Source organism: Hyaloscypha bicolor (genome assembly GCF_002865645.1).
Source record: "Hyaloscypha bicolor E unplaced genomic scaffold K444scaffold_141, whole genome shotgun sequence".
NCBI classification, from domain to species: domain Eukaryota; kingdom Fungi; phylum Ascomycota; class Leotiomycetes; order Helotiales; family Hyaloscyphaceae; genus Hyaloscypha; species Hyaloscypha bicolor.
The window spans coordinates 198,111-222,031 of NW_020194643.1; the positions used below are offsets into that span (position 1 = coordinate 198,111).

Genomic DNA, 23,921 nt, shown 5'->3' on the forward strand with positions numbered 1-23,921 from the left:
CCGCCGTGTGAAGCTTGAATTCCCGAGACGAGGTGAAAAGAGCGAGTCACGTGCATCTCGCGCTACTCGCAAGGGCCCCCAGAGGTTTCTGGGCCAGACGAGGCTGCCGCGTCAAACACAAATCCTCCTAAGCATCACTGCCGCACAACGAATCTCCTATCCCACCACATCCGGCCTCAGTCAATCTCCCGCACACTCGTTTGGCTGCGCTCTCTCCCACTATCGCCATCTCGGGCCCCTTCACCTCCAGTTCAATCCGTTTCCGTGCCATCCGCTCTCCCTTTGTGCGCCTAAACAATGGCTACAGCTGAGACAGCAGAGCAACCTTGTGGTACGAAAATGACCAGTCTTCGTTTGCGTTTTGTCTTCAATGCTTTTGTCAGCGATAGATTTGAAGTCAAGTCTACTTCGTCGCACAGCCTACTAGCCCTGCAAAAGTCCAACTCCCAACAACTGACCCAAATGCCAGATCGTCCAGATCGTCAAGGCCGCCGCCGTCCCTTCTCGACATGGATGAAGAAGCTCGCAAACTTCAAAGGTGGCTCGTCTACAGCCGAACCGAATTCTATATCCTCTACAAAACGAAATACATACCAAATGAAAGCGAGCGCGAAGAAGCAGAACCCCTCCAAGAATAACAATCCTTATCCCGAGTCTGGCCGGCCCGTGAATGGGAACTCTGTGGCTCCCAACGGACATCGCTCGTTCTCAACGGTACCTACTGGCACATCGATGAGCACCTCATCCGTAGAGCGCAGACAGTCAGTTCAGTCATCGGTGGACGGTTTGCCTCCACCAACAATTGGCAACAAGTCGTTGGCAGCAACCATATCAACAGAACATGACCATGCACATTCCGATGCGGCACCTTCACATGCTCCTTCGTCTGGAGAGGCAACGAATGCTACGGTTGGGTGTGGCGTTAGCTCTGGACGAGGCAATGACAGCACATTCTCCTCACCCGTGCCCTCCGTACGATCACTAACTACGACTCTTACCACAATCCAATCTGTCGCACCTGCTGTTGCTCCAACGTCTCAGAACGCGCCAACAGTGCAATTTTCCCACCAATTCCCTACCTCCCCCTTACCCAATGCTCTGCCGGCACATCTCGTCCCCCAGGGAAGTGGTGGACATCCCGCGACCTACAGTACAGCTACGGCAAACAATCTCCTGACGGATAATGCCTCGATCCTTACACTGGCGTCCTCCTCGAAGAGACGGAGACGAAGGTCCATGGACACAGATGCGTCGGTTCGGGCTCTAGCTCCCTCGTCATTGTTTGGTGGCAGTCGAGAGAGCTTACCGTTGAGTGTTTTGAGCGCGAATATTGATCCGGCCGCATCTACACCACATCAACCACGTCCTAGTGTTGGAGGTTTGAATGAACGAGCTAGCATATACTCAGCTACCGGCGTTGCACCGGCCCTACCTAGTGAACGCAATAGCTATTACGCTGGGAAGCAATCCATAGCTGCTGATGGAGGCAGTGTCAAGAGTGGGCTACTCGGACATGGCAGGAATGACAGCATCAGTGGTAGCATTGGTGGAGTTGCCGCACCTGGCAGCCCTCTGGCAAGTCCTCGAGAAGCCGTTAGCAACTCGGCGGGACGCTTGAGCCGTACTAATTCAGCATGGGGAGAATCCGGCGAAGGAGAGAAGGCTGATTGTGAACCAGAAACGGAGGAGCTTAAGGAGAGCGAGAAAGCATAAGTTTAAGGCGCTTATTGGAAGGAAGTTCTTTTCAAACGCCTTTATTTCTGTCTCTTCTTTTCGTAGGGACAGGCTAGGCGTTGAAAGTTTGACCAAGGGGAACTGCATGGATAGGTTTTTACAAGTGGAGTCGTCGCAGGATGGATGATCGGTCGAGGCATGCCAAAGATACCAGATACCAAAATACTTTAATAATGCATTGCATTTGACCTATCTCCGGCTTATGTTGGGATGTTCCTGGGTGTACTTGGGTTTTGAGATTTGAAGGAAGCAACGTAGTCGCTTACTCGCAGCCTGCGCCTCCTGAACATGAACAGCTAACATTTACAAAGCCGGGTTGCTTGCCGTCTCTTTGTGTGTCAAGAATGTACGGAGGTACAGACCATAAGTATTCACATAGCAACCGAATCGACCGGGGTCTATGAAAATTTAAACCCTCATAACTCTTTCAAATCGTGACATAAAAGCGCCTAGTAAACTCGATTATTATCTCATATATGTATGCTATTATGCTATTTTACTTTTCTGTTTTTTATAGCATTTCGTAGTTGCGTTGTAAGGGTTTGAAGTTCAGACACCTGCTAGCGCTATATGAATACTTATGGGCTGTACCTCCGTAATTAAGGCAATTAAATATTATTAGTTTAACCAATTAGATAATCAATGGTAGTTTAATTACTGTTCTTTAAATTCGCCCCCTCAACCCCCCCCCCCCCCCCAAAAGTTTCAAATAATTATAATTAATAAACTTAATTATTATATAAAAAACTTCTTATATTCTTATAAAAAATTTATTAAAAGCTTAAACTCATTCTCTTTATTTATAATTGCATTAATCTTATTTTGCTTTACTTCTTTATCTTTAGGTTTCTTCTTTTAATAACCTAAAGTATAAATAAGCATAACTTTTAAGGAATTATATTTTAAGCTTGCATTATTTCTTAAATTTTGAATTAATTATAAATAACTTAATTAAACAAATAATTAACCATAAATTACTTATTAAGATTTTAGCTTAATTAATTTAATTACCGACCAATAATTATAATTAATTAAATTATTTGAGACACTGCTAGGCCTCTCCTAAAATGTATACCTTTGTGATCGATGCAATTCATCAACGGCCCGACTCGTCCTACAAGAAACTGCGAGAGGCCTTCATTATCAACCGCAGATTTGACCGCAGATTTGACAGCGGACAGGTGATTTCGGATGGCCCCTTGGACCCCTTCATTGAATGCAGCCCATGGGACCTAACACCGGCAGGAAATTATTCAAGAATAACCGGTGAGCACAACCAAGCGGAAAGCCGGGCTGACTCGCGGCCGAACCAAACAGTGGCCAAATGTTGGGTTCGTGCAGGTCCAAGATTAGAATGACGGCCCCGAGCCCCAGTAAGTTTGATTACGCCCTGTGGAATTTTTGCGCCCCCAAGGCGGGATGATGTCGACGGATGCATTCCCTAGTCCGTTTGAAACCGCGGTATTGGGTGAAAGTGCGTGCCGAGACTGGCTGCTCCTAGGGCTGATGGCTCTGCCGCTGCTTGCCCGGCTAGAGGCTACTCACTCGAAATCGCTGACTGCATCTGACGTGAAAGTAGGAGACTTTAATTGGCGTATTGTTCGAGGCAATGCAACTTGGATTTCGAGTTTGGGGTGGAGACCGGAAAGAATGATGGTACCCATGACAAAAGATCCGCGGGTTCTTAAAAGCTTGTCCCCTCAGCATACGTTTGCAATCTTCTCGAATTCTCTCAGGTCTTACTCGTTAATACCGTCGAGATGCGTTTCATAACTGGTTTTCCAGCCTTGTTATTTTCCGTGTTGGGTTCGATCAGCATAGTTACTGCTACTACACAATATCACGATGAAAGTTTCATTCCAGACGCGGTGTTGCGTGTCACGCAGCAGAATATCACACAGTCATGCCTGGCTTCCAAAACAAATGTTCTCATCAATGGGACTTCGCCTGGTCCAGAACTCAGGCTTCTGGAGGGACAAACATACTGGATCCGAGTCTATAATGACATGACTGCCAACAACCTCACCATGGTATGTGCCCACTCAGGCTCATCTTTAGCAAGAGTTGACCGCTATTCCACAGCACTGGCATGGCCTCTCTATGGCAGTCTCCCCGTTTAGCGACGGCACCCCCGTTGCCTCCCAATGGCCCATCCCACCCGCTTGCTTCTTCGACTACGAGATCCACGTCCCAATCGGCATGGCAGGGACCTATTTCTACCACAGCCACGTTGGGTTTCAAGCCGCCTCTGCAGCAGGCCCTTTGATTGTCGACGACTTGCACGTTCCGTATCATTACGATGATGAGAAGATCATTTTCATCCAGGATACATTCACCAAGGACTTCCAGACTATCGAGAAAGGATTGGTTAATACTCCGTTGGTGTGGAGTGGTGAGGCTGCGGCAATTTTGGTTAATGGGAAGGGAGGCGGGAGTGCCAATGGGACGGCGTGTAATGCGAGTCTTTCGGTCATTGATGTTGAACCTGGGAAGACATATCGATTACGGTTTATCGGAGCAACAGCACTTACGTTTGCGTCACTTGCTATCGAGGGACATGGCTCCTTGGAAGTGATTGAAGCTGATGGGTATGTTCTCCTTAGATTTCTCACCCTAAATTTCGGAATCTAACCATAGGTAGCTCATACACACAAAAAGCCGACACTTCCTTCCTTCAAGTCGCCGCCGGACAACGCTACAGCGTCCTCCTCCACACGCTCCCAAACCCCACCCAATCAACCTACTACATCCAACTCGAGTCCCGCGACCGCCCGACCGTAACTCGCTCTTTCGCGATCCTAAACTACGGCCCGAAGTACAAAAACTCAACACCCTTCTACCCGCCCCCAAAGCCCGTTGTCTCACTCCCGAAGAGCACCGTCGGCTTCCTAGACTACAAACTATACCCCCTCCAGCCCAGCGGCGACTTCCCCTCCGCAAAAGAAGTCTCCCGCACCGTAACAATAACCGTCCACCAAGCAGTCCGCGGCATGACAATCTGGCTCGAGAACCACTACCCCTGGGTAGACACCTTCCCAACAGAACCCTACCTCGTCTCCCTCTACAAGAACGATGGCGTCGAGTTCCCATCCATGGAGCGAGCGGCCCAGAACGGCGGTTTAGATCCAATTACCAGAGCCTTCCCCGCCGAGATTGGGGAAGTGGTGGATATCGTGCTGCTTAATACGGGCGCTGATTCTGGGGGACTGGATGCCCATCCTTGGCATGCGCATGGGAGGCATTATTGGGATTTGGGAAGTGGGAATGGGACGTACGATGCGGCTACTAATGAGGCAAAATGGGCAGGGAAAGAGCCGGCGACGAGAGATACGACGATGTTGTATCGGTATGGGTTGACGACGGGTAATGGCACGGTGCAGGGGTGGAGGGCCTGGAGATTGAGGGTTACGGAGCCGGGGGTTTGGATGATTCATTGCCATATTTTGCAGCATATGATTATGTGAGATCTCCCCATTTCTTTTGTTAGCTTCGCCAATCCAAATCACGGCTCGGATGACATGTACATGGGGGATGTGCTGACATGACAACAGGGGCATGCAAACCGTCTGGGTAATGGGTAATGAGACTGAGGTGTTAGGGAAAGTACCAAGGCCCGAGGTCGAGGGGTATTTGACGTATGGAGGGGACGTGTATGGGAATGAGAGTCATTGGCCGACGGCGGTGCATTATTTTGATACTTGGGCCGAGAATCAATGAGTACTTTAGGTGAAGAGAGCGGAATTTCCTGACTAGTAGAGAACTAAAGAAGGGATTGGGGTAGGAGGGATTTTGGACCATTGTTAATAATTTATTCAATAATAAGTCTGCTATTCTGCGAGCTTGCGTTTGATAATTGCGAAGGCTGCGCGGCATAGAACGCAAGTGCTCCTCTTTGGGATCTAGCAAGTGTGCGGAAAACTCCTTAGCCTGACCTTTAAGGATTTCAAACCTCTGTTTTCCTATGCAACAGTTACGAGTCGGCTGCTTGAATCTTCAAGTGGGGAGACACTCGAGCGTTGATCACGATCCAAGATTATAACAGATCGATGCAGAGATGCACAACTAATGAAAACCCATAATAACAATCGTACCGGGCATAGAAGTACTTGCACTACGAATTGTCCAACAAAGGGGTTGTGAGTAAGACGTGGATAATCTGAACGTGGATTGAGGGATCTGACAGATGTCGCAAGCAGATACCCTGGAAGGGTGGAGGCTGAGACTGTGCAGGGACGAGCCCGTTGACTTACTCCCTCACTATCAAACTAGGAGCTTGCAGCATACGAAATGAAGAAACGCGCGTTTATAAATCGGCCTTCGGAACAGCTTGGAGCATAATCGCACATGGTGTTGGGAGAATTGAGGAGAATTCTGGAGCAACTTCGAAGTACTGCCCTGATTCCCCCAAGTTTGGACAACTTCTTCCCCACATCATCAAGACGGATCTTTCCTCGACTGCCGAGCTTCAAAAGACACGCCAAAATTACCAAATCTTCAACCGCAGATGTTGAAATTGGGCAAGGTTTGATCTAAGGAAGTATCCTCCCTGTTGTAAGCTACGGAGCAAGTCTCGATCCCTTTGCGGAGCTAAATCCTGTCAGTTGTCTCAACCTGCAGTGTGGGTTGATCCGAGATAAGAGATAAGAGGCAATACTGACCGCTTTCCACTACTGCGAATATCACACCACACTGCCCTCATTTCTCTCTTCAACATGTCGGACTGCATCTTCTTAATGCCTGCACTAAAATGGCTTTAGAGTCAGGTTTGGAAACGAAGCATTTCACGGATAGTGGATCACCGTGGATGCTATATAGTGTACTGCACTTACTTTTCCGAGGGCTAGATGATTATGGTACATATGGATATTATTATTGCGTCCTTGGAACGACATCTGATAGTGCTGTGCTGCTGGCTCTTTCTTGCCCGAAGGTCTATAATGGCGGGCAAGTTTCAAGGTTTTGGTCGCTGCATCATCAGCAGCACTCTGGCAGGCCCTCGAAAATTTCCAATCCTTCATCGAAGCTTCTTTCCCTCGCTTGGCTCCACCTCGCCCGCAGCCAGAGGTTTCTTTCCAGATACGGATATATATCGGACCGCATCTCTGTAAACATATCCTTCATAACCAGCCACTGTGTTTATGAAATAAGACTTGAGTCCCAGAAACGCAATAATGTGGTATGGGATAAAAGCTAGGATGTAGAAAAATCTCAACATTGGAAGAACATTTTCTGACAGATCCTTAACCTCGACATCTTCGAACCCAACTTCCTCGAGAATGCCTTTTAGCACACCTTGCTGAAAAAGATCATACGCCGGCATCGCGGCATGCTTGTTAATGGTCGTCCACGAATCGCCGACCTCTTCAGGTTGAGTGTTAAAGTCGACGTGGTCATACTCGCACATGGCGATACTACCTCCAGGTCGAATGACACGGAAGAATTCTGCAGCCGCGATTTCGGGTTCGGTTGCATGGACGAAAGTTTCCATTGTGTATGCGCCATCGAAGCTATCATCCGCGAAAGCGTCGAGATGATGGTAGTCGCTGTTCGTGACCGTGATTTTCCCTTCCAGTCCCCGCGTCTCGACATTTCGTCGTGCCTTAATAATGTGATGGTCCATGACATCTATTCCATGGACATGGTAGCCTGCCGTAGCCAGGTGGATGGCAACATATCCGGCGCCGCATCCCGCGTCCAGCACCTTCGACCCCTTCTCTAGATCCAGTGTACCGATGAGATTGTCCTCCATAGCCCTGAGAGCTTTGCCAATAGGGAATGGCCAGTATGTGCCACGAGTATAGAATCCGAAGTGTCGTGTTCCCCCCAACACGAATCTGTACCCGATTCTGGATTCGAGCGAGGCATAGTAGTCTTGGAGGGATTGGTTCTTGTTGATGAGAGATTCCTTTGCATCGGAAAACATGACGGCGTGAGAGTGCTTCGGATGCGGCGCACGCGATTCGCCGTGAGGAGCTCGCACAGCACAGAGATGTTCGTCGGAGATGGCTGTTGCAATCGATGACAGCAGAGAGCAGAAACGGACCAGCCAACTTGAAGTTGTAGCCAGTCGAAGCGTTGCATCCCCGCCCACATCGATGCCTATTGCTTTGCCGTTGTCTTGCGTTGTTGCTTTCGTGGGGAAAATGAAAACCGAGGCCCCCCCCCGGAGTGTCGATTGGGGGTATCGATCGATTTTAGAGTTTTAATATTGCCTAATTAGTTGCTTGAGCTTACTTAAGCCTTTCCCTCAAATCAGATTCCTAAACATAGGTATGAGGAAGCTTATCTATAGGAGTGCCAGTTCTGGGGTATAGGGTAGGCGTGGCAATTGCGCACGCGGTAAATAAGTTCTAGGTACTTAATCGCTAAATTTTCAGGCTCCCATAAGGCCTTAGAAATTATGACTTTTCTTATCTTCTTTTTTTCCCCTTCAAATATTACTAATTATTATATAATAAAACCTTTATATTCTACTAGCTTGTAATTGGGCCTTCTATTATATAAAAAGAGAATTAAGTTATAATAACTATTTATATAGTAAATTAAAATTAAAGAAAAGCTCGATTTTTTTGGTGTTCCTCTACTTTAGGTTAGTCTGGCCCCGAATCGACACCCCCAATCGACACCCGGGGAAGGGGGGTTCGTTTTACATTTTCCCTCCTCTACGGAGAAGTTACACTCTCTTTCGTGAAGCGGCTGGGGTACACTAGCGGCTGTGCCAAATTACGTGCACACTATTTGAAAGGTTCACCAGGTTTGCAGCGAAACGCCCACACCACTTAACCGCTCAAAACCATATTTGATTACCATAACACCACAATTTCAAGAAACTAATGTTACATTCGCGCTTTCAAGAGTATTCTTCACAATCTGCAAGCTTTTAAGAATTTTCTAAGCACTTTGAAAAAAATCAAAATGTTGGTAGTCTACAGGGGGTACAAGTGGGCGGTTCAGTGGGTTGGGCGATTGGCTGGTGAACCCTTCAAAAATTGTGCACGTGATTTGGCCCAGTCGCTAGAAGGGCTCACTAGTGGTAACGAGTAACTAGTGGAAGGTACGAACGGATACTCTAACCACATGAATCACTCGCATAACGCCTTTTCCATATGGTATTCCTCGAGTGGTAAAGCTCGCAAATTTTCCCAGCTGTCCATTGGGCGGGGAAGCTTTCTATGCGCCCGTCACCGAATACCCCCGTGCATGTGCAAAGCAACTATTCCAAGATAAGAAAGAGGGGTGTACAGGTGTCAGCGTTTGTGTAACCACCCCGCAGTGCTGTTAACAAAAACTGCCAACAAACTCTCTTTGTTCTTCTTCGACTCAACTTACTGTCTTCGAACGTGGAGAAACTTCTATTTGGCTACCAGTGCAATTATGGGGGAAAAGTCTACAGAACCGCCGACTGTCCCTGAACGGTCTGCTCCAGCCATAGCTGCGGACCCTGCACCGTTTGTGAACCGTGCTACGATTGAGGAACCTGCGCTTGCAGCGGATGCAGAGGCAGCACCAACTGTTGCAGTTGACCCAACGGTACGGACCCGTGAAGACGACTTTGCTTCAATATTCACTGACACATAAGACTGGTGACGGCGATTCGGCATACAATAGTGATGAAATGTCCCTCTTCCCCCTCTCTCATTATCAACATTGCTAATGTTACAAGGTCTCGATATACAGCTTCGCTCTCCACTAGTGTCAGAGCGTATAAGTTTGAACATGGTCGTCGGTACCATGCTTATCATTCCGAGGGCACTGATGGTATTTCCTGCTCCTGTTGTTAAATTCGGAAAGTATGTGTTGATTGATTGAAGCATACCTCTTCCCCAACGATGACCCCGAACAAGATCGTCTCGATATGTTCCACCATATTCTGCTGATGGGGTGTGAATCAAAACTGTTCTTAGCACCGATCAATCCGGAAGGGATGCGCATTCTCGATATTGGGTGTGGAACGGGCATTTGGGCGATTCAAATGGGTCTGTATCTTCCTTCGCCATGAAGTTTTCACGAGTGCTAACTTTTTGGAAGCGGATGAATATCCTTCCGCTGAAGTAGCAATTTCCCACTATGTCAGAAGCTTTGACTAATTGAAGCAGATCATTGGAAACGATCTCAGCCCCATTCAACCTAGCTGGTAAATCAATCAGAATCGAAGCTCTTCTCTCACACAGCTAATGGGAGCTTCATAGGGTCCCCCCAAACGTCCGCTTCCTCGTCGACGACGTCGAGGAGCCCTGGGGAGATCCTCTACCCTACGATTTCATCCAGTGCCGGTATATGGCGGGCTCGATTAAAAACTGGCCCGGACTCGTCCAGCGAATTTTCGACCACCTTAAACCCGGCGGATGGGCAGAATTTTCGGATTACGACATAAACTTGAAGTCGCAGGACAATACCATACCCAAGGATTACAAGCCCCAGGAAATGCTCAACTTTTTAAATGTTGCGTGCGTGAAGATTGGTAGGCCGTTGGGTATGGGACCGAAGTTGAAGGGGATGGTTGAGGAGACAGGGTTCACTAATGTGGGGCATGAAATTATACCATTGCCGTTGGGGATTTGGCCCAAAGATCAGAAGTTGGTAAGTCTCCGATCCTTCCTTTACCTATTTTCTTTGGTGGTGAGCCCTGGACTGGGGGTCTCAAACTTTTTGGAAGATGCTAATATTTGGAGAATGCAGAAGGCAATGGGTGCCTTCATGACGCTGCAGTATACGGAAGGTGTGGATGGCTTCACAAAGCTTCCTTACACCCAAATTCTGGGGTGGAGCAGTGAGGAGGTGGATGTGTTCAATGCGAAAGTTAGGGCGCATGTTAAGGATAGGACTATCCATGTGATGCACGAATAGTAAGAGCCCCTCATCTTCTTCGCCTTTGATTTTTGGTGGTTTGGAGTCTGGATGTTTGGGGTAATGAAATATGGCTGACTTTTGCAGTCATTTTGTGTGGGCCCAAAAGCCAGAGACTCCTGCGTAAGAGGAGGGTGAGTTACTTCATTGGGGCAGAAATCTTTGGCGAAATGGAGATGCCTGATAGACCCCAATTCTAAGGTATGAATGTCTAGATGATGAAACCGTTTTCAACTTAAGACAGATTATATCCTATTGTAGTGGGGCAGGAATGAAAATCTTTCCCCAAGAATAAAGAAGCAACTGCTTCTAGGAATTCAACAAGACTATTAGTTGTTGACATAATTCCAACGGAGAGGTAAAGTGTTCGATGCAGAGTAAACAAACCCGAGTGAGACATTCAGGAGAAGCATATCAGTTGAAAACAAAGAGTAAGTTGGCAACGAATTGAAAACCCCCAGAAAGTGGCAATGTGTAATTTCGTGGCGTCTCCGGGATTGTTATGCTCTGTGTCTAAATTGAGGGAGAATGAAAAGGTTTGGCACGCAGTTGAAGACGGCAGTTCCAAACCCCTGCACGCCATCCATTCCGCATAGAAACCCTCCTACTTTGCATCCTTTAGAATCCGAGCCTAACTAAATCTAGAAATACAGCTTCCATTCTCCATGCGCTATGTAAAACTACTCATACTCTACATCTGACATAAATCTATTACTCCTCCTTCCCGAGGTCTTTCTCTTCACCCCCCATCATTCTGCCTTCTCAAGCCCTCAAGTCCCCCTTCCTTGCCCTTCCTTGTCCTTCCCATCCACCACCTCTCTTCTACAGTGCTTGGTTCGCCCCAGTATTCACACTCTCCGCATTTCGACCCACAACCCCCTCCTCCTCCTCTTTTCCCCGATCCCCGTGTTCTTTCTCCTTTCCCCCATTATCCTCCGTTGGAGCAAATTTACTTCTTCTCCTAATCGGCTCACCATACCGATAGAACACAAACGGGATCGGAGCAAGCAAACACGCGACGCCCGCAATCAGACTCCCACCACCTCCAACCCCGAGCGCGTCAAACATATACTGGGTAAAGAGCGGAGCCGCGGCTGCGCAGGCCGATCTGCAAACAGTATTCGCGGCGAGCGCGGAGGCGGCATACATGAGGTAGGTATCGGTAAGGTAGTTCAGGAATGCGACGAAAACTAGTAGGATGGAGGTTGAGAGGAAGACGCCGGCGAGGGTGGGGACAATCCAGTGGATGCTGTTGTATTGGCCAGTCCAGGCGAACCAGAAAATTGTTACCTGTTTCAAATTAGCCAACCCTTCTCCACGTCCGCTCTGGGTATAAACTGACTGGAAACAGCACACCCCCAATCATCGCCACAGGCAGGCGATCCTCCGCTCTCCCTCGATACCCAGCTTCGAACCTCTTCCTATCCCTCGACGAGTTCCAGAATATAAGAGCGCCTCCCAGAACGGCTCCAATGACAGCACCGATTAAAGGTAGTTGACCGACACCAGAGTTCCACCCCCTCTTCTGCTGAAAAACAATCGGATAAATAGTGAACAACATATAAAGCAACATATAAACAACACTCAAATACACCGCCGTGGCAAAAGAAATAGGATCCACGAGAATCTTCCACGGCCTCGTCAACGCCACCTTATACAACCCCGCGAGCGTTCGATCCGTTTCCTCAACCGGTGCCTTCACATGCTCAAACCCCTCAAGTTTCTCTCCCCGAATCCGTCTTGCTTTATTCAGCAGGACAACCGACGGTAGCGTTTCCGGGATCGTGAACATCAAAAGCTCAGTGACGCCCGCGAACCACAACAAAACGTAGAAGTTCCACCTCCAGTCTTCTTTCAGCTCTAAGAAGCCTGCGACGACGGGACCGAGTGACGGACCAACGAACGTCATCACGCTGAATAGCGCCAAGGCATTTCCTCTCTCGACTGGCCCCCAGATATCTGCCAGTACGCCTGGCGAGTTGGACATCGGACTCGAGGCAAAAGTCCCTGTGAGGAACCTCCCTACCAACAACGAAGCGAAGTTCGGCGCAAAAGCGCACAGAAAGTTGAAGACCAGATACAAGGTGAAGGAGATGTAGAAAACCCATCGTCGGCCATAGAATTCGGAGAGTGGTGCCCAGAAGAAAGGACCGAAGCAGTAGCCTAGGAGGAAGAGCGTTACCAGGAGACCGGTCGCTTCGACGGAGACGGAGAAGTGGGTGGCGATGCTGTTGAGGGCCCCACTGGGAGAGGAGGAGGCGAACGTTGCATTCATGACGAGGAGGATGGAGATTACGGTTATGTACCATCTGCGTCGTGCGGACCAGTTTTTGGGATTCTCGATGTCGTCTGGTGAGAAATCGACCTGGCCTTGAGCATTGAGGTAGGGAGTTGTGGTTGAGAGGGACTTGGAGCGGTAGGGTTTTGCGGTTGGGCGCGAGAGGAAGCGTTCGAGTTTGTCCATGTTGTCGAAGGTGTCGACAAGGGACAATGCTCAAAAGAAAAGATGTATGTACAGTACAATTAAACGGTAAAGAACGAAATGAAGGGGAGTTAAAGGACGAAGGGAAGAAAACGTGAGATTGATTAGAAGAGCCAGTGAGATAATGAGCGGCCGCGAATGAGAAATCAGTCTAACTGAAAGGGGCCAATAGTAACGTTAGAAAAAGACGGTGCCCCGGATTTCAATCGAATGAGAAGATTATTGGAGAGGATCTGCAGCTAAGAACACTTTATAATCTGCAAGTGAAAAGGCGCCATTCGGCTCCATGCAGTGACGGGTATTCGGCATCTTGCCAACTCAGTGAAAAAGAAAGCTTGGACTCGAAATTTGGAATAGGAAAAAATCGAGAGCAATCGACTTTGAGATAGAAGTGCTGAATAGCATGGTGGTCATTTTATCTTTCTCTAATCAACCTCTTCACAAGATGAGCTGGCACAATATCTTTGTTGGTCCCATTCCTCTTCCCGCCTTGGCCCCAGAACAGCAGAATATCTCCCAGCAATGTCCATGCAAATGAGTATTCTATGATAGCGAGCCCCATCTTTCTTCTCTCGGAGAGCCCACTTGCTTGCAACTTCACAGATTCCCTCACCCCTTCTCGCCCGTGCGTGGACGTTAGCAAGGTTACTAAGCAAGATATCTACAGCGGATGGACGTCCAAATCGCATTGCGAGGTGTAGAGCTGTCTCCCCCTTGTTATTGCGACGATGGACATTTGCACCTGCTTTAATGAGATTTCTCAAGACATCAGAAGTGATTTGTCGTTCAGGTTCGGGTGATAGATCGTTGCGGATGAACGCCATCAATGGAGTGTTTCCATTCGCATCATAGTCATCTGGGCTTACTCCTGCATTAAGTAACTTGTCGACTTGATCAATGATATAGTCATGGCGGAGCCTCAATTGTTCTTGACGTTTGCGTTTGCCAGGAGCGCCTGGATTTTCCGTGCCAATTTTTAGACTGCTACAAGATTCTGCCAGACAGTGAAGGGCATTGCGGCCACGATACTCGAGCTCTGGGAATCCAGAAAGAGCTCTGGTGATTGTTTCCCTCATTTTCTGGTATCGTGTTGGTCTCCCATTCTGGGGATAGTCCTGGAGAACTGATGTTGGAGGGAGAGTACTTTTCTCGTAATAGATTTGGTGCCTTGGAGTAGTGAACTCTCCATCGCACACAATCTGGATCTGTTGGAGCAAAGCATTGATAACATTCGCTCGATGCTGATCTGGGAAGCCATTGTGGTCCACGAGTGCTTGGACTTTGATGCGCTCTTCGACCGTTCGACCCTGGAAATCCCTTCTAAGTAACGTTGGCCCAGACGGCAGACAGTGGTGGAAGAGGAGCTTTATGAGGTGTATGTTTAGCCAGTGCTGGGTCAAGGCGTGCATAGGAGTTTGGCCGAAGTCGTCCTGCAGGTTGTAATCGAAATCCATGGCCCGCAAATGATGAAAAAGCCTCCGAACCCCATCATCCCCGACACGTTCAGCAGAGTGATTGTAATGCGCTGCCAGAGATGCTGGGTTCAAAACATGCATGAAAGTTTGCCCAGCGCCATTTCGAGCATGCACATCAACTTTCAGACTGAGGAGCCAACTCAAAATCATGCAGCCGGCACCTAGAGATGCAGCCAGGTGAAGGACGGTGTCACCGAAACCATCAACTTCATGGAAATCGAAAGAAACCGGCTTTCCCGCATAGATGTATATAACATCTTCACCCTCACGCGACTTCCTAATAATGTCCCTGACAAATCTATGAGATTTGGGAAGTTCATCCAAGCAGTAATCGCATTTGACCACTCTGGGATCTCCACGACACCGGTGCAAACAGCACAATGGTAGTTTCTTTTCACGAATGGAAGGGTCCAGAACGCATCCATCGACATGAGGGAACCCTTGTACCAGCCCATATGGAATGTGTCCCTCGTTCGTATTGTCACTTTTCACAAGAGGCACATTTGGGGGGTTGTCCCTTGTTTGTGTTGCCTGTCTTGATCTCCTGGTCCGCCGGCGAATTGTACGCGCAGTGGCTGATGAGAAGTCCGATGCCAAGGAAGTGCGCTTTGAAGCTGAAGAGCAAGTCTCGGAGCTATGGCTGGGCACTGAGGCCAATGAGAGCCTCTCTTTCGTGTAAATCGCCTTGTTCAGAAACCCAATGGAGTACCGCCGGGGGCATTGCGCTTCGCTCAGATTCTTTTGAAGATTCTGCACTTTAGCCAAGCTTGTCGGGTCTTGTGTGAAGTTCTCGAAGTCGCGGCGAAATTGGAATGACGCCATGTTTGCGGTGCTTAATTTCCCGGCAGAAAGTTCGTTTTCCATCTCGTATGCCATATTGAGCTTCTCCATATCGGTAGCTGACATATCCAAGGGAGCGGACTGCTTGTGTCGATTTCCCTCTCTCCGATGCTGCAAGTACTTCTTCACCCTATATGCTTGTTCCATCCTTTTGTCCACCCCCTTCGCATCCTCCTTTGCATCCGGTCGTAGCTCGTTCGGTCGAGGGCCGAGATTCGAGGCGGCTTTTTCTTGGGCGATTCGCTTTCTGAAAGTAGCCATTAGCCTTCCTTCACGAGGATCATACAGAGTACTTACCTGAAGTCAAATCCATCATCCTTCAAGAAAAGAGGCAAATCGTCAGTATGAATGTTGCAAACTGAATACATACGGGCATATTGGCGGTCTCTCGTCTCATTCCATTGCACACCTGGAGGCCCCCTTCGCTGGCCCCTCCCGTTAGTTGCACTTTCCACAAAGGCGTCGCCCCGGCCCATCGATACTAGAGCCTCAGAGGATGAGCCGCGTTGGGTAAGTGCCATAGATGCCATAGAATCCATGTGTAAAGCTCTCCTCATTCCGGACAGGTTGGTAATATCAGAGCTATGGCCAGTCGGTGTGAGATTGTGACTTCGAAAAGCTTGATTATATTAAGGGTTGGATGGGGGAAGTTGAGAGAGTAGTAGGGTGAGTTGCTCCTACAAGCTTCGTGTCGAAACGAGGGGTCGGCCGGGAAAGTCTACCTCTGTTCTATCTGTTGAAGTAATGAAATAGAAGCATTACTGTAAGAAAAAAAATTCAGACTCGCATGGAGCCTTAAGAACGAAAGCCCACAAGAATTCTTACGCCACATTACTTCGAACGATAGAGCAACGGAAATGATCCAATGAAGGGCGCAAGCCCGCCGTCAGGGTAAATATTGCGCGATATCCAAATGGGGGCACACTGTCTCTCCGCCAGTTACCGAGTCACCAATGCCATCGTCAATCTTGATCCTTTTAAGGATGATCTGACCTGGTGAGCCAGGTTCCCCTTGCAACCACCATGAGTGCGGGAACTTACAGCCGCAGGTGTTGTTATTCATTAGTGCTGGTAGCGGGAAAATGTAAAACGACACCCCAGGGTGTCGATTGGGGGCCTCCAATCCAAAGTAGAGGTGCTCGGATGGGAGCACCAAAAATCTAGCCTTCTCTTTAAATTTAAATTACTTTATAAGAAATTAATAAAATTTACTCCATTCTTTAGGTTCTTATAGCGCTAAGTAATGGCTATTTAAATATAAATTTTCATAAATTAGTAATAGTTATTAAATTAAGGATATTAAAAAATAAATATTTTATAGCCTAAAGCTAAGCTTAAGAAAGCCTAGAAATTTGGCAAACAAAGTCCTTAAAACTAGATATGAGAGCCCTATAAGCCCTTGGTTTATATGGCTTTATAAAGCTTTAAAACTAGAACTTAATTAATTAGTATATAAACTCCTTTAAATTAAAATTCTATTTTAAGGAATCCTTTTATTATAAGTTAAGAAGCACTTGATCATTATAAGCCTTATAATATACTAGCTTATACTTATATTAAAAACTTAACTTAAGGTCTCTAAATATCCTGGTAGCTGGCTGCGCCCGACAGCAGCTGCAGCAGCGCGCCTCCAACGGGGTCCGGCTCAAATGGAAAGGATCCACGCGACTTCCCAACACTGCGGTTGTGAGGCTGTGACCCGATGTGGGGGTTTTATCATTTGAACTTTGGATATCGAAGGCAGAACCCCTCCCTGCTTGCAGTCTTTCGGCTCCACCTCAGACGAGAGGAGGGTAAACGACCGAAGCTGTGCAATCATACCGGGCCCGGGCGAGAGATGCCACAGACTGCTCCGAGCTCCTAGGCTGACCGGACTTCCGGAATGCACCGGCCGGCCAGCAGGAAAAGACGATACACTCGAGGATTACAGTACAGAGAGTAAGAAACTCGACAAATGGCGAACGTTCCGCCGCTTTCTGAAGGTTGCCGATTTGAAGAAATATAAAACAGTGAAGAAAATGCGCCGCCTATCAGGCGTCTTGGGGTGTATCAGTGTTTCAAGAGCCGAGGAGACGGGAGGGAGCATCAACCTTCCTCATTGGGGGTTTGGGGGCAGTCAAAACACGCCCGCTTGCTCTTGCTAATCGTGCGTCGGGACTTGCACCGGAGCCCCTACGTCCCTGCGGGTTCGGTGCGTATCAGCGATATGGTCAAAAATCAGCGATACGGTCACTTTTTTTTTCCCTAACAAAAAAAATCTAGGATTTTTAATAACTTCACAACGTAACACAAGATCTTAAGAGAAAAAGTTTGTATGGAGGTACGCCCGATAATTGCGCAAGTTTTGGCTTCTTTCAATTTTTCAATTTTTCAATTTCGTGGATTTGTGGAAGTTATTACAAAAATGACCGTATCGCGTATCCGCGATGCGCACTTAACCCGCAGGGACGTGGGGCTTTAGTGTAAGTCTTGACGCACGATTATGGGGAGAAGTGTTGAAGCACAGCCGTTTCTTGTCTTCGGTGGAACTTACCGCGTACGTGCGGCCCGTCAGCCGATAGGGTGTGTCTGAACTTTCGGCAGAAATATTGGACAGTTTCTTCGGCTTTCATACTACCTCCTTGAATACATTAATCTCACTCGCGACCTACCATGGAGTACATACCAGACAGAATTGGGACCTTCAATCTCACAGGAGTGTTGCAGCAGCAGAATATTGGCCAAATGATCGTAAACGACTACCACTGCCTGCCATTCCGGCCCCCTCCAATTTACATTGTCAAGATAAGACTTGGCGGGAAAAGCCTGAAATGGTTGAGGCTGAGAGGTCCGTAAATACGGTTGCATGGATGCCCCTTGGATGTCAAGTGCAAAAACAAGTTCAGCGCCGGCCCGAGAGACCAGGCCTCGGGTCAAGTTAAGCTTATCTCGGCGATCAGTGAGATCATGAGTCAGTGCTCCGACGGAGTTCTTAAACAGTGATCAAGAGCTATTATTAAGAGAAGTGTGAAGCCAAATGCAATGTGAATCACATAAAACCAAGCAGTGAAGCCGAAAAAACCCTGCTGAGAGCCGAGGAGTGGTAATAGGGGGAGCGGCACGTGACGCCGCGCTCGTATAATCTGATCCTCCCCCGCATTTCTATGATTAACCGTCCACCTTGGAGTTTTTACATTTCCCCATTCAGTAGCTTAGTCAGTCCTAGTTTTCTAAGACATCGGGTCCCAACCCCTGTAATCGTGCACTCTGCTACTCACTGTGCATTCTGGCTCAATTGATAACTGAGCACTCTGACTTCAATGGCGGTGCAATCGGTTGTCAATTTTTCACCAACTGTAAATCGTGCACTTTGCTATCAATGTTTCACTTCTCTCCCATTTGCGCCGTTGAATCTCGATGAGTTCGGCCGCAAGGTTTTTAGCATGGAGTATAAATCCCGGATCGATTCCCGTTGCTGTTCTGTGTCTCGATATACTCCCAAATTATAGAATATCAGAATATCACAATTCAAACTTCAAAAAACATCTTCACACATACTCAAATATTTTCTCTACCCTTGTAATTGCCCCTCTCTCTCCTTCGGTCAGTTACAAATACGAATTTTACGGAAAACTCTGGTGTTCTTTATACCCGAAAAGAAAAACGAGTAAGAGGGGATATGAAGCCTCATTCCCAGCCTCAGCCTCAGCCTCAGCCTCAACCCCGACCTCGACCCAACCCCGGGGACCCAGGTAAACTCTGTGCCAAGACATCGGCTATCATTGCTCACGTTGACAGGTTATGGCCAGTAGCTTGACTTCGTGTCAGATATATCCAATGACTGTGAAGGATTGTAAGCTGTGTTCATTGACCTTTCGTTCAAAATCGCTCACTGCTTTAAAGGTGAGGCGGGCATACAAATATGGAGAAGGAGGGGAGGGGAGACTATCGAGTTTGTTTCGTGTTAGAGATTCAAGAGGTGTTTTCTATTTCTTGAGAAGGTTGTGGAGTTAAGGAGGGAAATGTTAATGCTTTGGACGGTCGCGAGAGTCATTTCAAACTCGGAGCCGGAGTTTTATGCACTACGTGGAGTTGTTGCTTTGTATTCTGGATATTATGGGAGTGAGAGACACCGGGTGCTTGTAGAATATTATCTTGTAATCGAACCCTTAAGGTCAAATGGCTGCCACACTAGCACGTAAACTGCCCACCACAGTAAATGCCAGGATAGGAGAGATGATGTATGATATCTAGACCATCAGCCTGAAACCCCGGGAAACTTCAAACAAGCAAGGAAGACTCACTGTCAGTAATTTTGCAATCTTGTCTTCGTCTTCTTCGTCGGCGTTGCTGACCTCGACCATCGTGATCAGCTTCATTGCGGGAGGGCCTCTAAAGAATCAGAGAATTAGCCTATGCCATTTCACCTGAGGACTCAAGCGGATCCTTACGTTGGCATCAACATCATCGCAAACCACAACATCGGATCTTCTCCAAGAGCATCTGTCTTCTTCGCCAGTATATAAACAACCCCAATCGAGACGACCGACCAAAACACAAATCTGACCGCCAGCACAAACAAAGTCGTCAACCATGGCGTTCCAGTTCTGGAGTTCGAGTCCTCGTTCAATTTTTGGGTCGACATGTATAGTGAGACACCCGCAACTACGACAGGGAGGGGGACGAACAATGAGCCGATAGTCTTGAATGATTCCGTCAACCACGCAGTAAAGATCCCGCCATCCTCCGTGTCGCTGAAGAAAGCAACATGCAGGGTGGGGACAAGACCGATGATCGCACCTAGCACAGCTCCCAGCAATGGCGCATTGAGAAAGTCAAACAAGAAAAGCAACCACCACTTCGTCCGATCTCCCAACTTCACCCACTTCTTCCTCGCAATAACCGACGGCCTCCGGTCATATGCAATAGCCGGTGCGATCGACTGTCTCCTCGAAGGATAAAATGACATCGAAGCAACGGACGCTTGTCTCTGCCTCGGAAACAGCAAGCCGGTGTGCTCAGTCGTCGGACTCATCTCATCATCCGCATCGCCCCCATTCTCCTCATCCCTTCCCCCCTCATCGTCATCCTCAATCTCCTCCTTATCGCTTGGAGGATCGGGACCATGCTCCGAGTCAATCAATCTTGGTCCTACTGCGAACGTAAGACAGCTCGACACTGTTGCAAAAACGAGGAAATACGACTTCGCCCGCTCAATCGCAGCCCTGGTCGTCTCCCCCTCCTCCATGATCAAACTCCCCAAAATGCCCGTCTGATCCAGACTCTGAATCAATAACAGTGGATAACTCGTCGTGTTGTTAAACATAATAGCCGCCGTGATCCAATCCGGCATCCCTAAAAAGTAATGCGCCGCGATCCCGATGAAGAATGAGACGAGATGGCAGATAATGGCCCAGGCGAGGATGATGAGATAACGGTGCGCGGAGCCGGAATGTAGTTCTGAGCCGATTTGGGTGAGCAGGAGGGCGGGCAGGAACATCCGCACGCAGATCTTGGAGATGGATTTTGAGGCGCTGGGGTCCAGGAGCTTGAGGTGGGCGGCGATGGCGCCGTAGGATATTACGAGGAGGACGGAGAGGGAGGCTTGGATTGCAGCGACGAAGGAGGGGATCAGCCCTGCTTGGGCTGAGGGGGCCATGGCTGCGATTAGCCTGAGATGAGGATGAAAGTGATGATTGTTGTGTTGATGTTGATGAGGTGAGGTTTAGATTGAGATTGAGATTGAGGTTGTGGTTGCCGATCACAAGCGATAAAATGACGCCTCAATTGCGAAAACCAATTGACAAATCGCGTCATTTGAAGAGGGGGAGGTTTGCTTTTTATCATGAAACAACTCGAATCCTGCTTGAGTCCCTATCCGTGATTACGAAGTGAGAAGCTAGATAGAAAGGTGCGCCCACTGATTGGTTGTTGGAAACCATGAATGCGGGGTCGGGATGGAGGCAATTCGTCATGTGACTATGTAGCAACATACAAGCTGGAAATACTTTATCAGGATCAATTAACTGACATTGCAAAGCCTCGAAAAAGCATTTCTTTGAGTATTTATGATCAAGAGTCGCAGAAGTAAGCGCGACAAGCACGTGATCCGCCCCTTAGTACTATTAAACGATCATTTCTTCGAAATAAAGAGGGTGTATAATATAATAAAGTAAATCCTATATATAGCCTTTAACTTCTTTACTTAATAATAAAATATTTTATTATAATTTAATTAAATATATTCTTGTATTTATAATTAAAACTATTGATTTTAATAATAATTTGAGTTATATAAACTTTTTAAGTAAAGAAAGAAAAAAGAGCTTTAATAATATATATTATAAAAAAATATTATATTAGAATAGTTATACTGCGAATTTCCTAGTCATGTAACTAGTTATATAAGCTCGCATATATACGTAACTCGACCGGTAGACTAGTCCTAATTAGGCTTAGTAGATTTAGGGATTGCATATTAATTGTCACGAGACCGGGTCTCTGGGCTTGGAAAGCAAGGTAGAGTGGCTCTATTCCGAGGATTCTAAACTAAGGAGGGAAGCTCGTGAGTGCGGGAGCTTTGGTGTTCTAAATACTAGCCAGCCGTATGCGTCATCGCGATCACGTGACGCTAAATTTACTAGTGAAGCGGTAGAGCGTAACATTAATACTACGATATTATAATCCTTACTTCTGAATATTAACTATTATACTAACTTTCAGTGTGTCAAAAAATAATCAAAGCTAATTAATTAGAATTAATTAGAATTGATTATATTTAAGTATGATTTGATTAGCTTGATTTTTATTATAATTAATTATAATTAACTATAATCATCACGTGATAATATAAAAGAATACTTTCTTAGGCATTTTTAAAGATTATTAAATAATTAGTAGCTATATTAATAAGATATAAATAAAATCTATAAAGCATATATAAGAGTATAAAATTAGTCTAAATCTAAAATAACAAACTAGTTTTTGTTACGTGATACTAGTCACGTGGTGCTATTGCACGTGACTTAACATGTGGCCAGTGCTTCCTTAGCCTGGCAAATAGCTCAATTCAAGCTCTTTACTACTACTATAACATTACTTTATCTTAATAGTTTTCTTCTTTAGAAATCTCTTTCTCTTTTTCCTTCTTATTTTCTTATTTTCTTATTTCTTCTTCTTTAATTACTATAAGGGTTTATTTATAGCTCTCTTTTATTAGCGGCAAGGAATTACTGGAAATCAAGGAGGTTCTAGCGCCTTTGGCTTCGCTTACTAATTGGCGCTAGGCCTGGTTCAGTAAAGAGCGCCTTTAGTAATACCGAATACGGTTAGCCCAGACCTTATTTTAGCCTTATCTCGGCTTCCGAAGCTCCAGAGTCATGTGTGTAATCACGTGATAAATCTAATTAATTATCTTTGATTATCTTTGATTATAATTAAGTATGATTTGATTAGCTTGATTTTGACTTGATTTGATTTGAGTAGGGGGGTCTAATCAAATCAAACCTAATCATTTGACACACTGCTAACTTTATACAAATAGTATTTTGTAACTATATAATAGTACTATGTATTCCTAGTAAACCGATATATTAATATAATAAAAAGAATTTAAAAAAAATATTTAAAAGTTAATATTTCGAGATTTTAATTAATTAATAAAATTAAATATATAGAATTTAAATAATTTAAATAAGAAAAGATATTTTATTTACTTCAATATAATAATAAGTCTTAAAATATAAAGCTATTATTATTTAAGTAAATAATTAATAACTTTTTCTTTATTATATTATTATAACAGCGGGATTAAGGCAATAGCTAGGGCTTAAAGATTCAAGAATCTCATATATTGAAAATACTAAGCTAAAGAGAAAAAGGAGAGAGAGAGAAGGAAAGGAAATAAAAGAAGGGAAATACTAGCTAAAACCACTGAAACTGTGAGGCACGTAATAGCAGGGTGATGCACAAGTAGTCAAGGTAAGTAAGCTGCAGAGTGACGCTTGCAAGTGTAACTGATTCCAAGAATTGATTCCAACAAAAGACTAATTGATGCCCCTTTCCAAAGCTAGGAGCGTCTCCCTATATATTCCCTAGTGCTTAGCCAAGCCTGCGAAGCACTTTACTTAACTAGGAAACACGATCCCATGCGATCCGTACGATTCCGATCGCCCGTACGATTCCGATCGCAAGCTTTACCCAAAATAGGAAACTAGATCCACGACATCTGACACCTGTCCATGCGCCATCACGTGTGCCCATCACAGAAACGCCGGCTAGCTAGGTGAAAGCAGTTATATAACGGCCACTCCTATATGGCCTCTAGCTAGTACTATTATAATTATAACTTAGTTATTTGTTTTATTTCTTTTTTATTAATATAATATATTAAAGATGTCACAGTTCTGGTTTCCACGTTCTGGTCACCTGATACAGTCACCTGACAGCTAGTATGGGAATGCGCATGGAGATATTTAGGACGCTAGTCCCCTTAGGGGCTAGCGCATTGTGGGTGCACTTAAGCCCACAGCCTCCTGTATTCTAGCTTTCCCTTCCTTAGCTTT

At 46.5% G+C, this 23,921-nt stretch overlaps 7 protein-coding genes across 7 annotated transcripts; 3 read left to right on the plus strand and 4 right to left on the minus strand.

The window, feature by feature from the left end:
- Window positions 1-129: 129 nt before the first annotated feature.
- K444DRAFT_571144 (uncharacterized protein) lies at window positions 130-2,022 on the plus strand. The gene is made up of 2 exons (XM_024877302.1): window positions 130-331; window positions 470-2,022. Exons 1-2 carry the CDS (start codon window positions 298-300, stop codon window positions 1,711-1,713), a joined length of 1,278 nt encoding a protein of 425 aa, XP_024730551.1. The 5' UTR covers window positions 130-297; the 3' UTR covers window positions 1,714-2,022.
- Window positions 2,023-3,444: 1,422 nt separating this feature from the next.
- Window positions 3,445-5,622, plus strand: K444DRAFT_618834 (multicopper oxidase). The gene is made up of 4 exons (XM_024881406.1): window positions 3,445-3,764; window positions 3,817-4,322; window positions 4,376-5,194; window positions 5,286-5,622. Exons 1-4 carry the CDS (start codon window positions 3,495-3,497, stop codon window positions 5,449-5,451), a joined length of 1,761 nt encoding a protein of 586 aa, XP_024730552.1. The 5' UTR covers window positions 3,445-3,494; the 3' UTR covers window positions 5,452-5,622.
- Window positions 5,623-6,553: 931 nt separating this feature from the next.
- K444DRAFT_667937 (S-adenosyl-L-methionine-dependent methyltransferase) lies at window positions 6,554-7,889 on the minus strand. The gene has a single exon (XM_024887354.1). The coding sequence runs from the start codon at window positions 7,655-7,657 to the stop codon at window positions 6,749-6,751; it is 909 nt and encodes a 302-aa protein (XP_024730553.1). The 5' UTR covers window positions 7,658-7,889; the 3' UTR covers window positions 6,554-6,748.
- Window positions 7,890-9,016: 1,127 nt separating this feature from the next.
- K444DRAFT_571154 (TAM domain methyltransferase) lies at window positions 9,017-10,903 on the plus strand. The gene is made up of 9 exons (XM_024877303.1): window positions 9,017-9,264; window positions 9,314-9,351; window positions 9,398-9,492; window positions 9,546-9,710; window positions 9,763-9,785; window positions 9,828-9,868; window positions 9,924-10,314; window positions 10,414-10,580; window positions 10,669-10,903. The coding sequence occupies exons 1-9, from the start codon at window positions 9,109-9,111 to the stop codon at window positions 10,706-10,708; spliced, it is 1,116 nt and encodes a 371-aa protein (XP_024730554.1). The 5' UTR covers window positions 9,017-9,108; the 3' UTR covers window positions 10,709-10,903.
- A 614-nt stretch (window positions 10,904-11,517) lies between these two features.
- On the minus strand, window positions 11,518-13,045 carry K444DRAFT_571157 (MFS multidrug transporter-like protein; the record flags this gene model as incomplete). The annotated part of the gene is made up of 2 exons (XM_024877304.1): window positions 11,518-11,871; window positions 11,924-13,045. Coding segments are annotated over 2 exons (1,476 nt in total), but the record flags the coding sequence as incomplete, so codon positions are not given.
- Window positions 13,046-13,457: 412 nt separating this feature from the next.
- Window positions 13,458-15,935, minus strand: K444DRAFT_667940 (ankyrin; the record flags this gene model as incomplete). Its single annotated transcript, XM_024887355.1, has 2 exons — window positions 13,458-15,625; window positions 15,676-15,935. 2 exons carry the CDS (start codon window positions 15,933-15,935, stop codon window positions 13,489-13,491), a joined length of 2,397 nt encoding a protein of 798 aa, XP_024730556.1. The 3' UTR covers window positions 13,458-13,488.
- Window positions 15,936-19,532: 3,597 nt separating this feature from the next.
- Window positions 19,533-21,016, minus strand: K444DRAFT_541180 (uncharacterized protein; the record flags this gene model as incomplete). Its single annotated transcript, XM_024875774.1, has 3 exons — window positions 19,533-19,607; window positions 19,662-19,749; window positions 19,809-21,016. 3 exons carry the CDS (start codon window positions 21,014-21,016, stop codon window positions 19,533-19,535), a joined length of 1,371 nt encoding a protein of 456 aa, XP_024730557.1.
- Window positions 21,017-23,921: the final 2,905 nt, after the last annotated feature.